Source organism: Serinus canaria, chromosome 1, assembly GCF_022539315.1.
Source record: "Serinus canaria isolate serCan28SL12 chromosome 1, serCan2020, whole genome shotgun sequence".
In the NCBI taxonomy this organism is placed as follows: Eukaryota; Metazoa; Chordata; class Aves; order Passeriformes; family Fringillidae; genus Serinus; species Serinus canaria.
Window position 1 is genome coordinate 108,920,749 of NC_066313.1, and position 19,382 is coordinate 108,940,130.

Below are 19,382 nucleotides of genomic sequence, written 5' to 3' on the forward strand. Positions count from 1 at the left end.
CTGTGGTTGAGAAAAATGGATTTTTCTAACCATCTAAGGTTAGAAAAAGAAATGACACAAGGAAAAGCTCTGAGCCATCTGAAGGCATGCTGGGCACATGTTTTATCAGTCCATGGCAGCAGATTCCAGGGACTGTCTGTCCCATGTCACACAACACTGCAGAAGTATTAGCAGGAGGCAGAAGGAAAGTGACAGTGGAAGAAAAATGAAAGCAAAGAACAATTGCAGCTGAAAGCTGGGACCGGCTGTCCCTGACAGACAGTTATCACTCTTCTCAAGTGCCTAAAAACACCCACAGGGAAAATGGAGCCTTTAGAAATGCATGACAGAGATCCAAGTGCTGAAAGATGTAAAAAGACACTGGATTGCTATTAGTCTTCCACAGCTCAGGCATATCTCTGAATTCTATTGTGCTTCCTGGCAATTTGAGACCTCACTATCCAGCCCTCTGCTGCCAAGGGGCTCCTCAGTCCTGCTCCTTCTAGCACTTAGAGGGATGGCTGCCTAGTTATACATAATATCCTCTCCATCCAGTGCAAGAGTGTGTATTACTCACTGCCTTAATACACTCCCCTGTGAAAGTCCCAAAAGGCACAAAAGAAAGTAAAGCTATTTACCTTTTCCTGGTAGAGTTTATGAAGCCAGTTTGCAGCTTCCTTTTCATCTTGAGGGATATCTTCCAGAGGAAATCTCCTAGTTTAGTAGAGAGATTAAAAAAATGGAAAGACCAAAAAAAAAAGAATTAAGGGAAAATCCAGGTATTTGGTTTTATGCCTCTCCTAGGGAAGATCTTCCATTCAGCAAAGGGCGGAAATCACAGGCAATAGTGTCACTGATGGCAGAAGTCTTAAACACAGAGAACTGGGACTTAAAATCTGAGGTTTTAGGTTGGGAATTGGGTGCTAATTTAGACAAAAGAAACTGTACAAGCTCCTGTCAGTTTCAGAGCACATCAGTAAAATCATCTTTCCCATTCAAACACCGTTCCTCCTTTACCAGATCCACCACTGGCTGATTTCCAGTGAGCTCAGACTGAGGCATTCGAAGCTGGGAAAAGAAAAGCAAGTGGAAAACCCAAGGGTAATTGTTGGTTGCATTCTGGTAGGGAAAACCTTATTTTGGAAGCAATGGGAGAGGCAACTAAACATTCACTTAATACCATCTACAGTGACTGCACTTGCCCCTCCTTGCCTCTGCAGCCTCACAGACTGAGGCACACAGTTCTGGGGGTAACAATTTTGCCCAGTGCCAGCCCTGACCTGACCTCACTGAGAATAGGTGCCTTGTCAGAGCCTCTCTATAGTGGTGAAGAGCCAACCATTCCCCTGCACTCTTCTGTTTTCTAGACCCTTCCAAGCCCAGCCCCTCTATGATTCTGTGAATTTGTTCTAACACATTTCTAATGATTTCTGCATCCCATAAGCCAACTGAACACCAGATCTGGCCTATTTACTTACATGAGCTCTAACAAGAGAAGCTGCTCAATTCATATAAATAATGCTCAATAAAAGCTCAGTGAAAAGTCATTTGCTGAAAGCTTTCTGGTGAAGTCACCTTGGTGTTGCTGTCACCACTAGAGGGGACTCACAGCAATCACTTTTGGTGACTTCCTGATTATTTCCTCTGGAGGCAGTCAGGATAAAGACTGGATCCACTGCAGAGCTAAGCTGCTTACCTCTGCACAGGTAACTATGTCTGCACATACGAGAACAAGAGCTTATGTTCTTCCCTTCTCTGAGCTACAGTAAGTCTGTTAGCACAACAAGGACATGCTCCATTTTCAGCAAAACATCTGTAAAAACTGTCTCCTTATTCTCATAGCTTCTTCCCCAAAACAGAGAAAAAATGTAGAAAAGCACCTTGAGAATATTCATTCCATCCACAAACATATTGTTAATCTAAGCACAGCCATTTGCAGGGTACAATTAGTAATTTTACTTGGCAACATCATCCTCAACAGACTTTTACAAACCCAAACCTCTTCTAACTCTATTGAAAACTACATTTCTCTTCTTTCCTCCCATTACCCCTCCAAGAAATGAAAGAAAATTGCACCTCTATTAGCAAAAAAGGATATTTAACTGAAGGCTGCCACAGTTCAGTGTATAATTAATAATTATACAGACGTGCATCCATGCATGTGCACCTCAGATCCAGCTAGATATCCTACATGCACTTGCCATCAGTGTGGAATTACAGTTGGAACTGCCTGACCAGCTATTTTGCTGGCTGGCAAATTGTCTGCTCACTTTCCTCATCAGGAATATGTTTGGCAAGTGTAAATAGTGAAAATGAAACCCCTTGCAAATGAGCAACTCCACCTCTCCATGGACAGATCCACAGTCATCTTTTCAGCCGAGAAACTAAAATGTTGTGGATGTTGCAGCAACACACAGACCGAAAGCCAGAGGGGAAAGGTGTGGGGGGAAGTAAAAAGGCTTTTTCTTTTTTTTTTTTTTTTTTAACTTTTAAAAACCAAGCATCAACCTCATGACCAGAATACAGCAATGTTTTCCAAAGGGTGGGGGAATCCCCCAGAGAAGCAGAAGCAAACTGTCTAAAGAATAACCAGGTCATGTCTCAGGTACAAACATAAAAGGGAAAAGAAGAAACTCAACAGGATTGGTAGTTTTTATGATCACAAGGAAGCCTTTGAAGCAGAAGGCAGCAAGGAGAAAGCAAGAAAGAGAAGAGGTGTGTGTGCATGCAAATGTGTACATGCTGCATGGGGTTAGCTGTTAACAGCTACTCTTTGAGGCAAAGGAACAGGGAGGAATGTGAGCAATGTCCCACCTCATTCACAGGATGTCTGAATTTCAGCATTTTTAAATTTTTAATCTGCTGATCAAACCATGTGAGTGAGGGAGAGAAACTGGCATGTAAGGGAGCTTTAGACTTCTTACTACAAGGGACCACTGAAGCTGAAGGACAAGGAAAGGAAATCACCCTGTAAAATCTGAATACACTTCAACATGCTAAACTATGCATCTTATGGCTCACCTCCATCAGTAAATGCTCACCTTACACACATATCTGCTTCATATTTCTTTCCATAAAGAATTCCTAATAAAGATGGGTTCTTGTTTCCTCTGAAATTTAGTGTTACATCATACACTGCTGAAACTGTTGGGAAAAAAAAATAAAACAGGGCTGTTATAGCAGCAATTCTAGCAAGCACCTTCTGGCATCCTTGCCTGAGACAGCAACAGAGCCTTGTGCAAGCCATGCATTTATGATGTGTCAGAGTCCTCCACTATTCTGTGTTTACACATCACATTTATCTGCACCAGCCCCCTGACACTCCCAGATCTGTAAAACACCAGATGACTTGATGAACTAAGCAACATAAAAAGGTTTTTAGTATTTCTTAAGACTGGTATCTGACAGTTCTGTGGCAATTTACAAATTACCAACTGACATGCTGGATTCCTCATTACTGCCAGCTCACTAATTGTAACCAACAACAGAGCAGGCTATGCTGGTGCTAAACAACACATTACAAGTGCTGCAAAGCTTGGCAGTACCTGTTCCCCTGAGACACTGGACAGCAGTGGTGAAACCTTTGGTTCTGGGCAACAGGTGGTATTTCAGTTTAGGCAACCCCTTGGATTCAGCTACTTCCATACTGATGCGGTGCTTGGTCTCTGTGAAACGAGTTCCTTCACAGTACAGCAGAAACTGTGCAAGACAAAAGCAAAAAAAACCCCAAGGATATCTTGAGATATCAAAAGAAATCCAGCAGTATACTGAAAATATGTCCAAGATAAACATACATTTGCACACACTTCAGTTGTCTCATCTCTTCACCAAGTATTAGGCATAAGCACCAACTCCCAGCTCATTTACCATTACCTTTACATTTAACAACACTTGTACCAAATTTAAGGTGACAGAAAGACAGCCCTAATTGTGGCATTTAGAATGCACAGAAATTAGGAAGTTGATCCACTCAAGTCAATTTTAATCATGATTTCAATTATCAAGCAGGAAGTCTTGATTTAAATAATCAATGCTAAGTACATTTTGCACTTATATTTTCTAGTTGTTTTCCCTAGAGACTCGTCCTTGGTTCTCAGTTGTAAAATCATTAAAATGTATAGATTTGAAGCTCAAGTTCAATTGTGAGATTTTCCAATTGGTAGGGTTTATTCTGTTTTTTCTTTTCTTTCCCACACTCATCAGAAAGATATATTCAATATAATTCATATCTAAATATACAAGCAATTAAGTAGCTTAAAATACATTCTCCAGATTCTTACTTTTTTCTATCTTTGTAATGGTAAAAAGTTACAATGCATTCACAATATTCTAGTTAAGGCTTAATGTTTCACTATTCATTTTAACAAGCTGTACTGGATAATACTGAAAACTCACTTAAAATGCATAAAAAGCCTCTTAATGTTTTATGAGCCAAATAATTGTACATTACATGTGCTGCTATAAAAGCAAAATTGAGAATTTATCAAAACCTTTGCATTCAAAGCTCTGAGAAGGTTAATGGGTTGATTACACCACTGTGCTGCTGCAGTGAAGTTTAACAGCATTGCACACAATGAAACAGAGATGTTTTACCCTTGATTTTAAATAATGTCAAAATAAAAAGGAAAAAATGTAACTGCAGAAGCAGATATAAGCTTGCCATATGTTCTCACAGAGTCTTTTTGGGAAACCTGCAATTTCAGATTTGCAGGTTTCCCAAAAAGACAGATCAAAGAACACACTAACGGGAACTTTCTATCAAAATCCATGGCCTGTGCAGTCAAATTCTCTCACTTCTCTAAAAAAGACTTTTTTATTGATGTGTCTTTTCGGCCTACCTGAGAAAATGTTATACAGGTGCAGCAATCAAATATAAGGTTTTTTTTGAAATAGGCAAAAATAAGTTTGGACAGAATCGTGAGTCTCACACAAGCCTGATTTATAAATTATTCAAGCTTCTGAACTGTTTCCCAAAGGCTTCCCTTACCAACAGGCAAATAGCACTTTTCTACCAGCATATCCCAAAAACCTCCTGAAACAGAGCATGGCTTTTCCATGACAACTGCTGGAAGTGAGCACACCTTCTCCTGACACACAAAGCCACAGGCACCAGTCTGTCACTGCTTCACTTCCAGCAGCCAACAGCAGAGGAGAGAATCAACACTTACCCACATATATTCAGGATAATCAGACAAACGTTTCAATCCCTCAATGACTGTATCTCTGTCCTCTTCCCACTTCCTTTTGCAGAAAACAATCTCAAGGAAGTACCACGTCCAGCCAATTAGGGGCACATAGAGCAGCTCTCTCTTGGCAAGAACTTTGGAACTCTTGGAGAGAAAATGAAAGTGACAATCCAAAAATGTCATTTGCTGATTTGTGCAACGAGGTGAAACACATTAAAGCTAAGATGATGGAGTTGGATCTGGGAACTTAAATGCAAAGAAACTGTTTATAGATGGTTTTTAAGCAGATCTGCCACCCTGCAGAGGAAGGGAAAGCTCATGGCCCACATACCCCCAGCACTCCAAAGCGCTCCGTCATTGTCCAGCCGCACAGGAAGTCGATCTCAAAGTTGTGGTTCAGGATGATGATGACATGTTCCTTCCCAAAGGTTTTTACCGTGGCCTCGTCTGAGAACAGGGTGCACTCTGTGCCTGACCACCATTCCAGCAGCATTACCAACTCTAGCAAACATGATGAAGGTGAAGAGAGGAGTTAGGGGTACCCCTCACAGAAAGCATTTAGAGTTTCCTCCTCAGCCCCATTCACTGCCCAGCCTCTCCTGACTCCCAACACCATCACCTTCCCAAGCCCACCCAGCAGAGATGAAACAGAAGCTTGGAAAGGTACAGACCACACCATATTACCATCCCTAAGCAGTATTTAGGGCACCAGACATATGCATTATGGATAATTCAGCAAGTTTTTACCAGTGACAAGTCTGGGCATTGCATTACAAATGCAAAATTTGATGACCACTGGAAAAAAGGCCTGAAGACTTTTATGCCTGAAAACAGACAGTGGAGCTGTTGATTGCTCCACTAAATGAGCACAGTTCCTCCCAGGTGGAATAGAAATTATGCATAGATGCAGCCTAATGTTTTTACTCCACATGAAACAAGCCTTATGGAGGTAAACAGACCAAAAAAGGTCTTTTAAAGGGATGCAGTGACATAGATCTTCTGTGATAGATTTTAATATTAAAACACAGGGCTTTAATTGTTCTGCATTATGATCATCAACACAGAGTTAAAAACAGCAGAAAACTGAGCTAATTTATCAAAATACCTGGGCAAAAACAGGAGTGGTAAATTTTGTCCTTCTTTTAGTGCAAAAGAATGAGCCTTTTCCCCTCCGTTTACTCCAACTTTAAAGTATCACAGCAACTCTTATTCCACCCTGAACATTTGTTACCCTTTTTTATTTTCCACCTTCCCTTTTTCCATCATAAAACCCCCTTCCACTTAAATTCAGCATGCACTGACTGTAGTTGCTATGGTTAGCTTATTTCCCTCATTTCAGTACATCGAGGCAGATGGAAGGCACTGCTTGCATCATGGGACAACTATAAAAAGTATGAGAATAGTTCATCCTCCCAGTAGGAAGATTTGCTTCCCTGCAAACTGTAGTTATTGGTATTTTTTAATTTCAATGAGATATGGTTGAAACAAAAATGTGGTTGCACAAATATGGTAGTTAAAAAGAGTCCAACCCTTCCCACGTGACTACACCTGCAGGTTCCCCCTCTGTTCCCTCTATCAGGCTCTGCCAGGAGATTTTTCAGCTTCCCATTGGGAGTTTCTGGTTTTGCCAAACAGGGCAGCATCTTCCTGCAGAAGGGTTTCTGATCAGTGGGATCAGACAAGGCCATATATCCATACTGCCAAACAGGAGTTGGGGATCCAATCTTGCACCACACCAGAGAGAAGGCAAACACAGGATTTGGGTGAGTAATGGGAAAAACCAGTCCTGGTGTGCTGAGGGTACAGAGCTCACCTAGCACTGTTTTTTTCACTCATGACCACTTACTCACCCACCAGGTTATTTTCCTGTATCACTTTCTATCACTTTGGAGGTATGACAAAGTTATGTACCTTGCTGGCCAAGAGAGCTTAACTCCAGTCAACTGGAAATATGGCAGAGGAAAGACAGAATTGTCTTGTTCCTTCACACCAGGTACAGGTTTTTATCACTGCTTCCCAGCTTTGCACGTTTTGTGTTCACTCACCTTCCTTTCTCTGGTTACCCTGGCTCAGTAAAAGGGGAAAGAGGACAGCAAGAGTGTCCTCAGATCACCTTCCAAGCCGGTGGCCAGGAGAATGGAGCAGTGGTACCAAACACATCGTGGTACTCTGAGCCATTTTCCCTTTCCATTGCTGACTGTGTACCAAGGAGGAACATCTCCAGTACCTGCTACATTTTCCTTATAAAAATGATAATCACCTGGATGTGTTTCTTCTTCAAAATCAGGAAAAAAAAAAATCTGCAGAGGCCAGTGTGGATGTGACTTTCTGCAGAACCTTCCTCCCTAAAACAGTGGAGGATTTGCCAGAGTTCATACTGAGAGAGAAGGGTTGACAAGCCAAAGGATTAACATGAGGAAGCAGATTGTCCTTAACAAGTGTGCTGACAAATGATGCAATTATAAACAGGAGTGGGCTCATTTCCTTTTTTCAGTGTGTGGGTTACAGCTCCTTTGCGTGGCACTGATCCTATCAACGCTACACAAGAAATCCTTCTGAATGAAGGAATGGCAACACTTGCACTGCCCAGGACATTTCATGTAGGGAATGAGCAACACCTGGCATCAACCCCTTGCTGCAGCTGGGGGTCCCACACACCAAAGCAGGTGCATTTACAGCCTCACAAGCCCCCCAGAAACAAAGCAAGCAAGGGGCACAGCACATCCCTCCGTTGGAAGTACCAACATTTGAGAGGTTATTTTTGCAACAGGACTAACCCAAACATGCTGCACTCTCCAAGGGTGTGATTCATCTGAAAGGAGCTGATGTGGGAGAGCTGCAAGTACAGACTACCTGTCATCAATTTATAGGTTTATGTTGGGGCCAGAGCCTGAGAGGCTTCCTTCCCCAAATGTCTGTCAGGAACATTGGATAGAGTCTCTCTAGAGAGAAGAGAGATAGAAGCTGGGCTTTATGTATTTGAGAGGAGCTACAGTAAGAACAGAGCCTGGTTTTCAGTACAGAGCCACACACAGGATCACCTCTGTATCCCTCCCTGCACTGATCCTCTGCCAGCTGGGCAGAGCAGCTTCTCTTACAGACCCTCAGCCTAAAACCACCAACAGCTTGGAGAAAGTGAGCAAAACATAGCATCCAGGGCACAGCACCAACCTACAGGTTCCTGGCCAAAAGGCTTCTCCATGCTGAAATATATTCCATTATGAATGGCAACACTGGAGTTACTGCATTTACACAGCTTACCTAAATTGCTATAAATCACAATTGAAGAGCATATTCTGGCAGCTCTTCCATTACAGGCCATCAGCTCTCTGCAATCCCACATAACATTTACATTGATTTTCATAGTTTAATTTCCCAAGATGTTAATTTATAACAGGCTACACACTAGGGGTTATCCTATGTACAACCAATTATCTAGTCAGCTTCTCCAAACCTCTTTGAACAATGGTGTGGGCTATTTCCAGTGTTTAGAGGATGTAAGACAGCAGCATTTAAAGTATGGGGTTTTTTTTTTTAATGCACAATGCTAACTAGGGGCTGAGCCTAAACCCTTAGAGGAGCAAGCAGCTCCTATCCTCAGAAAACCTTAACTATTAATGCAGCAATAGTTTTTAGTGTGAGATCAGATTCTATATTATTAAAAGCACAAAGAATTTCTTACAAGCAAATTAAAAATAAAAACTCCTATATGTCCCCACTCTCATCCAACCAAACTAATTTTGAAGTTTCTACTAAGCTCTCCTACTACAATACCTTTTTTTCCTGACAATTTGCTTGGTAGTCTATTTAATTTCCTCTCTCCTGCACTTCTCAGTAGGCAGGACAAAAAGCACAGTAAAGGCAAGAACAACAAGCTTATAAAGAGACTGAACCAGACACCTCAGAGAGTTTTTGTTGGTGATACTTCACATGGATGATTTATAAAATGTGGGTGCCTGTCAGTGGACTGCTGAAGTGCAATTTCAGTGCTCATTCTGGTGACTCATTTACCCAAAGTGGGAGTTGGATGCTGAGCTGAGCACTAAGGTAAGTGGCCATGCATACTGCGAAGGGATGGAGAATGGAAACCAATTAGGTGATTCACTGCTGAAACAGGAGGTGACATTTGGGCTGAGGAGCCTCCTAAACACTCTAAACATTTTCAGAAATCCAGCTCTGTGAGAAGAAGGCTTCCACAGGGAGGAAGTTTTGCAAAGCTCTGACAGAGGAGAAGAAGCTGCACTCAGTACAGAGCTGATCCATGGGCAGAAGAACCACTGAAAAAATGCTCACAAAAGGAGACCCTGGCCTCACACATGGACATTGAAGGGTGTAAGTGGATTCTGAAGTTTGTCACACAGTTCAGCTGCAGACACATCTACATGAGATACTTTAGAACAGACCTCTCCCTCTGCAGCCCCCACAATAAACCTGGGCTCCTACATGATCGATACTGCTCACATGCTCAGTACCTGAGCCAGTCTCACAAGGGTCCCTTAGCACAGCTGCTGATACTGGATGAAGATGGCACTGAGACACAAGTAACAAGTCCTATCAGTCCAGATAAGGTTGGAGGTGCAGAGGAGCTTTACTTTCCACTTTTTTGAATGACAGAGTGACAACACACTTTAGACCCTTGACTTCTGTGTGATTTCCCATTATTCCAGAAAAAAAAATGCTGTTTTGACCGGCTCTGAAAAAATCTACATCTGACTTACCATTTCTCTCATCCCTGTGTGCAAACAGATACATGTGCATATGTGGCTGCAGCTCTCTTCACAGAGAGCAGCAGACACAACTTCCCCAGGATTTTTCCTGGGGAAGGCAGTGAGAAAGCTCAGAGAAGAAGAAAAATAATTCTTATCTCTACTGGCTGCATCTGTTGTTTGGCACATGTGGAATGTGTTATGGAGACTGTTAACCCAAAAGGGATTTGTTAATTGGACACTGGTGATGGCTGTTTTGGACTAATTGACCATTTAGGTCAGAGCTGTGTTGTGACTGCCTGTAAACTATACTAATTCTTTAGTATAGTTTTAGTTCAGTTTAGTAAATATATAATATAATATAATATAATATAATATAATATAATATAATATAATATAATATAATATAATATAATATAATATAATATAATATAATATAATATAATATAATATAATATAATCTATATAATATAATATAATATAATATAATATAATATAATATAATATAATATAATATAACTTAATGAAGCATTTGTTCAGCCTTCTGAATCATGGAGTCACTGGACATTTGTGGTGTTTGTGAGGGTTCCCAGGACAAGGTGAGAGATGATACTTTGACTCCTTGTTCTCAGAAGGCTGATTTATTATGATATTATATTAAAAGAATGCTGTACTAAAACTATACTAAAGAAAGAGAAAGGATACATCAGAAGGCTTAATAAGAATGAAAATGAAAGCTTGTGACTGACTACTCAGAGTCCAACACAGCTGATGGTGATTGGTCATAAAGTAAAAGCAATTCACATGTTTGGATAAACAATCTCCAGACCGCCTTCCAGAGCAGCAAAACATGGAGAAGCTAAAGCTTCCCAGCAGAAGAAATGCTGGTGAAGGGATTTTTCAAAAAATATCACAGTGACAGCATGTTATTTCCTGGCTGGGGTTCGTCCTGCATTGATACATATATATTTATATATATATATTTCTTTTGGTTAACAAAGGAAAAACCAAGAAAAGCCCCATCCCATCCCATCCCATCCCATCCCATCCCATCCCATCCCATCCCATCCCATCCCATCCCATCCCATCCCATCCCATCCCATCCCATCCCATCCCATCCCATCCCATCCCATCCCATCCCATCCCATCCCATCCCATCCCATCCCATCCCATCCCATCCCATCCCATCCCATCATACTCACGGCTCCACAGGGAATAGGCAAGGCGACAGTTCACTCGGCGATAGAGCTGCTTGTTGATGGGCCAGAGGAGCAGCGTGCATAGTTGGATGAAGTTAATGATCAGTCCACTGACAACAAAGACGAACCCAATGAGGAGGTGAACTATGAACTGGGTCTTCAGGAAGGCAATGAAGCCCATGATAACCACTCAGAAGCGTGTGCAAGGGCCGTCACTCAGAATAACTGTCCTGAAACAGGAAAAAAAACAACAAAAGAGTCAAATGGAGTGGATTTGCAAGCTCTGAGGAAGGACAAAGCAAAAGCCCTGAAACAGTCCAGGCTCATTCATCAAGAGGAACCCAACCCAATAAACACAGTGCTCTCCAAGACTGCTTCATGCAGGTCTTCACACAATAAACTGGTCAGAGTGCAAATCCCTGCCCAAAATAGGAAGGAATCATTATTTACAATTTACAGCCCACCAGGAAGATTATTGTTCGTTGAAGACACTAATCTCACACCTCTCTTCAAACACATACCACATAATTGGGAGTTAATGCTGGGGGGAACACAGAGCCCTGCACTCACAGTGAGCAGTGGGCAAACAGGGGCTCTGTCTTTAGGGATGCTGTCCTGAACAGGAGCCTCACCCTGCAAACAGCAGGGTTGGTCACACACACCATCAGTCTGGCCAACATTAAGGCATGGAAATGGAAATGAGGTATTCCCACACTCAAAATCCAAGCTGGAGCAGGTTTAATAACTTCTCACCTTGTCAAACCACAGTTCTGTGATCAAATATACCAGTTAGTGTGGGGGAAAATATAAAATTATAAAAAGGCTTTAGGCTATGTAGCAGTACAAACTTGATCTGGAAGGGCATTGGTGTAGAATCTTGATCCCACCAAATTAGCACTTAACTCTGAGCAAGTGCCATATTTATACCAGGTGCAGAAAGACTGGCAAGGTCTGAACCAGCAGAATGCCACAGGAGCTTAGACAAGCCTGATCCAATATAAATCCTGCCAGCACAAAATTATCCCAACAAACTCTATTTACCAAGCCACCAAACTGAGTTTATTGCAAACCCCTCAATATCCAGCACTGGCCTGTTTGACCTGTTGGGTACTGGAAACCACAGCCTCGAGGTCTCACCCAAAAAATAAAAGCTTGACCCTGATTTTCTGCCACAGCCACAGCTTGCTGATGGTTTCCATGCTCAGTTTTTGCAAGTGTGGCAAATGACCAGATCAGGCAGTAGATGGAAACAAATACTTTTGACAAACCAGGCACCCCAAGGTGATGTGGACCCACTGTCTGAAAATGAAGTCCCTGACAGCTGTGAAGAATAAAATAATATTCACTCACCACCTGCTTATGGTGTGCTGCAATTTATAAAACTCTACAGCAATTTTATTGTGAAAGCTTGTTTTCTATCCTCTCTTCTGCCAATCAGGTACAGTCTCTCAAGGCACACAGTGTCTAGTTTTTGCACAATTAACATCCATTTGCATCATTAGTAACCTACCCACTTCAGAGGCACATAAGAGAGGCAAAAAAAAAGCCTGGTTGAACACAGCCAGTATTGTGCCTACCACAGAAAGCAAAGCAAAGCAAGATGAATAGTACTGGAGCTCATGCTAAATAATCTAAATTCTCCCAGTGTTTTTCTGTAAGGATGAAAGAAACATTTCTTCCACTGATAAATTACTTTAAGAACAGCTGTTCTTAAAGAAGAACAGAACAGAAGCAAAGACTTCTGTTTGAAAAGGAACAAGTGGAGCCCTCCTTCCTCTTCCCTCCCCAAAAGGCAGCAGTTGTCTCACACAGCCAAAACACCACACCATGTTCACACACTGTCATGTGGGAGGCAGCTGTGGCATCCAGTGCCTCCCTAGCACTGGGCTTGTTTGTCTTTTCCACTGGCACGCTCTAATAAACACTGCCAAACATTAAACACCAAGTTCTTCACTTCCAAGAGTCATTCTCTTCATCTGGTGTATCTCAAAAGCCAGTTCCAACAAACAAGAAAAGAACAATTCCCTCCACTTCTGCAAGCTATTTCTTGAGTTCTTGCTTGCCCTCTGCAGAGCCACATGCAAGCAGCTTTGCTGATGACTGTGTCCAGTGTCAAACCATTCAAAGGCTGGACATGAGGATCCTGGAAGCTCTTCCAACATGATTTTATCTGTGACAGTCATTAGAGCAGCACTTACCGCCTTCTTCCACACAGCCTGGCCCCTCTCAGACAGGGGCACAAAGCACACAAATGGCATAAGGAGAAACAGGAACGTCAGGTTTTATCCATCCTCAAATCAAATGGTTTGGCTCCACTTCCACAGCTCCTGGCTCTGAGCAGAGTCTGTGGCTGGTGTTTGTCTCTTCATTAAGGACGCTGCTGTTTTACAGACCCCAAAGGACACGTCCCTCCTTACACAGCAGCAAGACGGTTTCTCCAGCTTTGCTGGACATGGAAAACAGGATTTCTCACTCTTGCACCAGCATCCTGCCCCACATGCTGGGCACCATAGAATCATTAAGGTTGGAAAAGCCCTCCAGGATCACTGAGTCCCATCTTTGACCAACCATTACCTTATCAACTAAACCACAGCCCTTAATCTCACATCAGTCACTTCTTGAACACCTCCAGGAACGGCAACTCCACCATTCCCCCAGGCAGTTTCAATGCTTAACAACACCTTCCATGAAGAAATTCCTCCTGATGTCCAATCTGAGCCTTCCTTGCACAGCTTGAGACCACTTCCTCTGGTCCTGTTGTTGTCTGATCCTTCCAGTTTCACTGCTGGATACAGAACCTGCCAGTCTCTGTTTTGACAATCCCTCACTTAACTGTACTTGACTTTTAAGATCATTAGAAGTTAACCTTAATCTAGGAATTATTTTGTTTTCTGCATCCCTGCCCATGTAGGACAGCCAGGAAACTTAAGGACAGGACAGCAGGCAAAAGGTGGTCAGCAGCTGTTTTGTTGTATCCCAGGGTCAGGGTCGGGGAGGATGGGGAAATCAGAATTTGCTGAAACAAGGAAAAACACCACTTCTGCATTTGTATGTATTAAGATCAGCTTAGTGAAGTATCTAGGAAGTAAACAGCTGCCCCAGTCTAAGACAGCAAAGAACTATTTCCTTTTTTTTTTAACCTGTCCGTATCATCTGCTTTTTTAAAGACCTGCTGGTAAAATCTTATTTTCGTCCTTGTTTTCCTTAAAGGAGGAAACACTGTCACTTCCCAGCATTGACCTTTCACCACCAAACCTTCATTTCCTCCTGAACAGCCACACTGAGAACTGTGGGGAGTTCTAGTACTCTTCCTGCTTTCACAGGATCAGAGAATGATTTGGGTTGGAAGAAGCATTAAATATCACCAACTTCCAACCCCCACACCACGGGCAGGGACACCTCCCACTAGACCAGGTTGCCCAGAGCCCAATCCAGCCTTGATCTATCTGCTCTGATTAAAAAGTTCTTCAATGCTTTGCATCCTCCAGGGCTCTCTCCCTTATTTCTGTGCCTCTTGATAAAAGGGCCAGGAGAAAAATGTCTTGGTGTGGTGAGCTGACCCTGGCTGGAGGACTGGTGCCCACCACTGGTGCTGCTCTATCCCTCCCCTGCTCACCTGGACAGGGAAAACACAACAAATGGCTTGTGTGTGAAGGTAAGGACAGGGACAAATCACTCACCAATTACTGTCATGGGCAGAACAGACTTGATGTGGGGAAATCAGCTCAATTTATTACCAATCAAATCACAGTATGGTAATGAGAAATAAAACCAGATCTCAAAACACTTTCTCCCAACCCCTCCCTTTTTTGTTGGGCTCAACTTCCTGATTTTCTGTATTTCCTCTCACCCAGCAGTGCATGGGGACAGGGAATGGGGCTGTGGTCAGTCCATTACTCATCTCTGCTTCTTCTTCCTCAGAGAGAGAACTTCTCACACACTTCCCCTGCTCCAGAGGGCAGTCCCTCCCCACAGGAGACAGTCCTCCATGGACTTCTCCAGTATGAGTTCTCCACCAGCTGCTCCAGCCTGGTTCCTTTCCATGGGGTGAACTCCTTCAGGAGCAGGCTGCCCCAGAGTGGGTCCCTTGCAGGGCCACAACTCCTGCCAGCAAACCTGCTCCAGCCTGGGCTTCCCACAGGGCCACAGCCTTCTTCAGGCTCTCATGTGGGCTCCTCCAGGGGCTGCAGGTAGATCTCTGCATCCCCATGGATCTCCATGGGCTGCAGGGGCACAGCTGCCTCGACAGGGTCTGCAGGGGAATCTCCAGTGCCAGGAGCACCTCCTGCCCCTCCTTCTGCACTGACCTTGGAACCTCCTGGGCTTCTCCCACATATTCACACTCCTCTCTCTGGCCACAATTTCTGCTGTGGAGTTCTTTCCCACCTTCCTTCTTCAGTACACTACCGCAGAGGTGGTACCACCATCTCTGATGGGCTCAGCCTTGGCCAGTGGCTCAGTCCTGGATCCGAGGACAGAGCTGTGTCTTGAAGCCCCATGTTCACATGGATCCTCTGGCTTCCAAAAGATACAACGTGCCCCTCAGCAGAAGTCAGAATATAACTGTTCTCTTTGACCCAGATTTCTACATTCATCGAAGTCCTAATGATTAAACTTCCTGGAGACTTCTACCTCTGCCAAATGTCACTGGAATTTGTCACCAAGTTCAAAGCCATTAGAAGGGAGAATGACAAAGAAGTGTGACTGCATTCATTAAGGAATCAGTCAAATGCACAATGTGCACATTACAGCATTTAATGGCACATAGCTATTTGTGAACTCAAAATTAAAAATTAAGCCACTAATCATTCTGTAAGACAATATATTCAGTTTGAACTCCAGATTTTAATTAATTTCTTGCTGTCATGCATGTGCAATGCCTCTGAAGTTCATGATGTTTGCATGAATATGAGCATGAAATTAGAAACTGGTCCACTGATCCTAGTATTCCAAGCCAGTGAGAATTAATTAATTCAAGCCAGTGTTGTTGCTTGTCAACAACAAAAACTGTGGCAGGCAGTATTTACACCTTCATGACTTTGCCTTCAGTTTTTCTGAACATGTTTTTGCCATCTCTGCTGTGCCATATTTTCCTCCACCCATGAAACCAATTACAGATATCTTTTGCCCTGAAATCTTGTCTCCACCCTGAAATCTGGTATTTTACCTACTTTTGCTACTTGAGAAATGAGTGAAACTTTTAGATCACTGAATTTTACCTTTTACCACCACATTTTTACATCCTGTATTTTTCAAATGAAGCTTTCTAAGCCTCCTTGATGTCTGTATAAACTTGGCAAAGCCTGCCTGTGAGGAAGGGTAAATGATGTTGCAAGTCAGAAGCAGTACAAAAAAGGGTATTTTGATGCCCATCAAGAGTTTCCTGATGATTTTTCAGAATCCTACAAACACTGCTCATCAAAAACACACACAGAAAATAAAATATATTTTTTATTCAAAGTGAGATCTACCTGTTGCATGAGCTGCGTCATGAGTATGGGGACAGATAAAAGCAGCAGAAACCAGGAGCTCAAGAAAATGGCTTTTTCTGAGTGTACTTTCTACCCTTCTAACTTTTCTGATGACCCAACTCAGGCTACTTCTCTTTCAAAAGCATGAAAATCACCAGTCTAAGTGTCTGTTCCCTCACCTCTCCTGAGATCAGAAACCCCAAGAATACTCAGCAGCTACTCAAGAGTCAGGGCAGAGATATGAGGGACAGCTTCCAGTGGCCCTGCCTATACTTCTCTGTCAGATCAATAAAAGTACAGATCCCAATCTGGTTATTTTAGAATCCTTCACAAACACCACGTTACCACATTGGGGCAGCAAGTTATTTTCTGGACATTTCTGGGACATTCCACACAAAAATATGTTGATCATCTTATACTAATGATTAATGCTTAGAAGTAATCAGTTACCACTAAGAGATAATTTTTCCTTGAAGAATACACAACACTCTTCTAGCTCAAAGACAGAAGTGCAGTGGCTATCCAGCTTTTAAAAACTAAATGAAATATTCATAGAAAATAGGAAAATATTCAGGAAGACAACAGGTTCTTGATGGGCTCCCACTTCCTGCACTGGACCACATCTCCTTCTGGGATGAGGAATTTGGGAGCCTGACCCCCTTGATGCAGAAGCCACACAAAACCCATGGAGAGAGTATTTACCCAGGGCTTTGCCCCAGACTTTAAAAAAGCATCCCAGGACTCCTGCCCTCTGCCAAGCCACCACTAAAAGCAATCTCCACTCAGGCCTCATTTATTTTAGAACCAGCACTGGCAACCACAGGTGTCTGAGTAGGCTGGAAAACAGAGGTTAGATCAACAGCAGTGAGTCAGAGAGAATAAGCAAATAAGCAAATAAGGTATAACAACAGTTTTGGTACCCATTTGAACAGTCTGTACCAGGGATTCTCCAGATAAGCTGTAAAAATAGACAGCTACTCAATTGCATCCCACACAGCATTACAAACTATCTACTACAGACCCAGCCTTTTAAACCTAAGCATGACAGAAAGATTATCTTAGTTTCTCACACAATATAAGTCTAATTTCCCTGAACGTGCCTCAGTGAGGTGCAAGGCTGATTCAGAGTTCATTAAAAATCCTGCTTGTCATGAATTTTTAAAATTGAAGGGTATGGAAAAGAAGCTTAAGCTAAACTGAAGTCACAGAGATGTAAGTTTGGTTTTGAGTTGTAAGAAGTAGGAATGAGATCTCAAAAAGAAAAAAACGGTACAACCATGAAATCAGATGAAAACTCATTCCTTGAAATGTTGTCCATCTTGGCTTGAAACAGCACCACAGCCCATTTCCAGAAAAGGCCAAGAGTGAAAGATTATCACCACTACCTTCTGAAACATATTCCTTACTTTGGGCTTGATCTGAAGGCATTCAAGCCACAGAAACTTCCACTCATATCAATAGGTTTGGCTCAGTATCTGTAGAGATTTTTGATAAGACTATTTCCATCAAATAAAAAGCCTTTGGTTTGACTCCTCATGCTGATGAGATGCTAATACTTTGAGGCTTAAAAAATAAATAAAAAAAGACAGAAAGAAAAGAAGCTGTGCATATGGCTCTGACATTCATGATCATTTCATGGGCACATAGAATTAGACTTAATGAGAAGTTTTACATTTCATTCTTATCTTCAAGATACAGGTTGCTCTTAGAAAAAATACCAGGATAACCAGTTGTTTAACTTGCATTTTGTAGTGAGAAGATCACAGAATATAACAACAAAGCAAAGAAAAGTATTCAAACAACTCAGTGCAGCCAGAAGGGAAAAAACAAGCTCTCAATACTACACATCACTGCACTGAGGGACAGATTTCCCTCTTCCCTGCCTTAAATGTAATGTTACTGACATGACTGAACCTCCTCAACAGCTGCAAAAAGCACTGTGCCTGTGCCACCATTACAGATGAAATTATATTTTCTCTAACTTCTGCTACAATATTACAGCTGAAAACACCAGCAATATTAAAATGGCTGTTTTCCAAATTTAATTTCGACCATTTCCTTGTATCAGACTTGGCACAAAAAAAGAGAGAGCAAGTGTGCACAAATTCAATTTCTTCTAGCATATACCCTTCACTTAACATTGCCTCTATTTGAACAAATGGACTGGGTAACCAAAATGAACCCTGACTTGCTTAGAAATCTGCTGGCTGCATGGCAACCCCCACAAGGAAGCAAAACTCCTTGCAGTATTTCTCTCACTGCGAGCATCTCTTTATTGACAAAGAAAATGATGGTATTTTCATAGGGATTTTCTGTTCACAACAGGGACATTCTGTCACGAGTTCCCTGGGTAAAACCAGCTCAGATAACTTTGATGCCATGGCTGAGTCTCACCAAAGCAGGCTGACATCACTTTTCCCACAAAACAGCCTCCCATTCTCACAAGGCACCACAGGGCCCTGCATGGAGCTTTCCAGGGAAGGCACTCCCACAACTTGTTTTTACTTCAGGAAGACGATCACTGCCTTATGTTTTAATAAACTTACAATAGTTTCTATTAGAGTATGTCACTTACAACTTCTGGTTGGTGTTTGTGTGCTGCCTCTCCCCTGGATACACACATTTGTCATCCTGAAGTCTGCAGTCTCACACTTTTGTTTCAGTATGAGCAATGCAGAATTAGTTTTTTCTTAGAACTATAATTACAAAACCTTAATTGCTATTAAATTTAGATTAGATAATAATTGTGAATTTGGCAAGTTTGCTTCATTTCTCACAGATTCAGATGGGTTTTGTGTGTACATGCATATTTACAGAAGTTCTTGCAGAACTCAGCCTTAA

At 42.3% G+C, this 19,382-nt stretch overlaps 1 protein-coding gene across 9 annotated transcripts in view; it reads right to left on the minus strand.

The window, feature by feature from the left end:
• Positions 1 to 19,382, minus strand: part of AGPAT3 (1-acylglycerol-3-phosphate O-acyltransferase 3) — an 86,368-nt gene that overhangs the window by 5,529 nt on the left and 61,457 nt on the right. For all 9 annotated transcript variants that reach the window (XM_018913458.3, XM_030234210.2, XM_050970839.1 and 6 more), the window contains 6 exons: positions 11,074 to 11,300; positions 5,497 to 5,666; positions 5,148 to 5,309; positions 3,525 to 3,678; positions 3,021 to 3,123; positions 618 to 693 (listed from right to left, as the gene is read on the minus strand). In XM_018913458.3, the coding sequence (XP_018769003.1) occupies positions 618 to 693; positions 3,021 to 3,123; positions 3,525 to 3,678; positions 5,148 to 5,309; positions 5,497 to 5,666; positions 11,074 to 11,251 (843 nt within the window). In that variant the 5' untranslated portion in view covers positions 11,252 to 11,300. The remainder of the gene's footprint in view (positions 1 to 617; positions 694 to 3,020; positions 3,124 to 3,524; positions 3,679 to 5,147; positions 5,310 to 5,496; positions 5,667 to 11,073; positions 11,301 to 19,382) is intronic.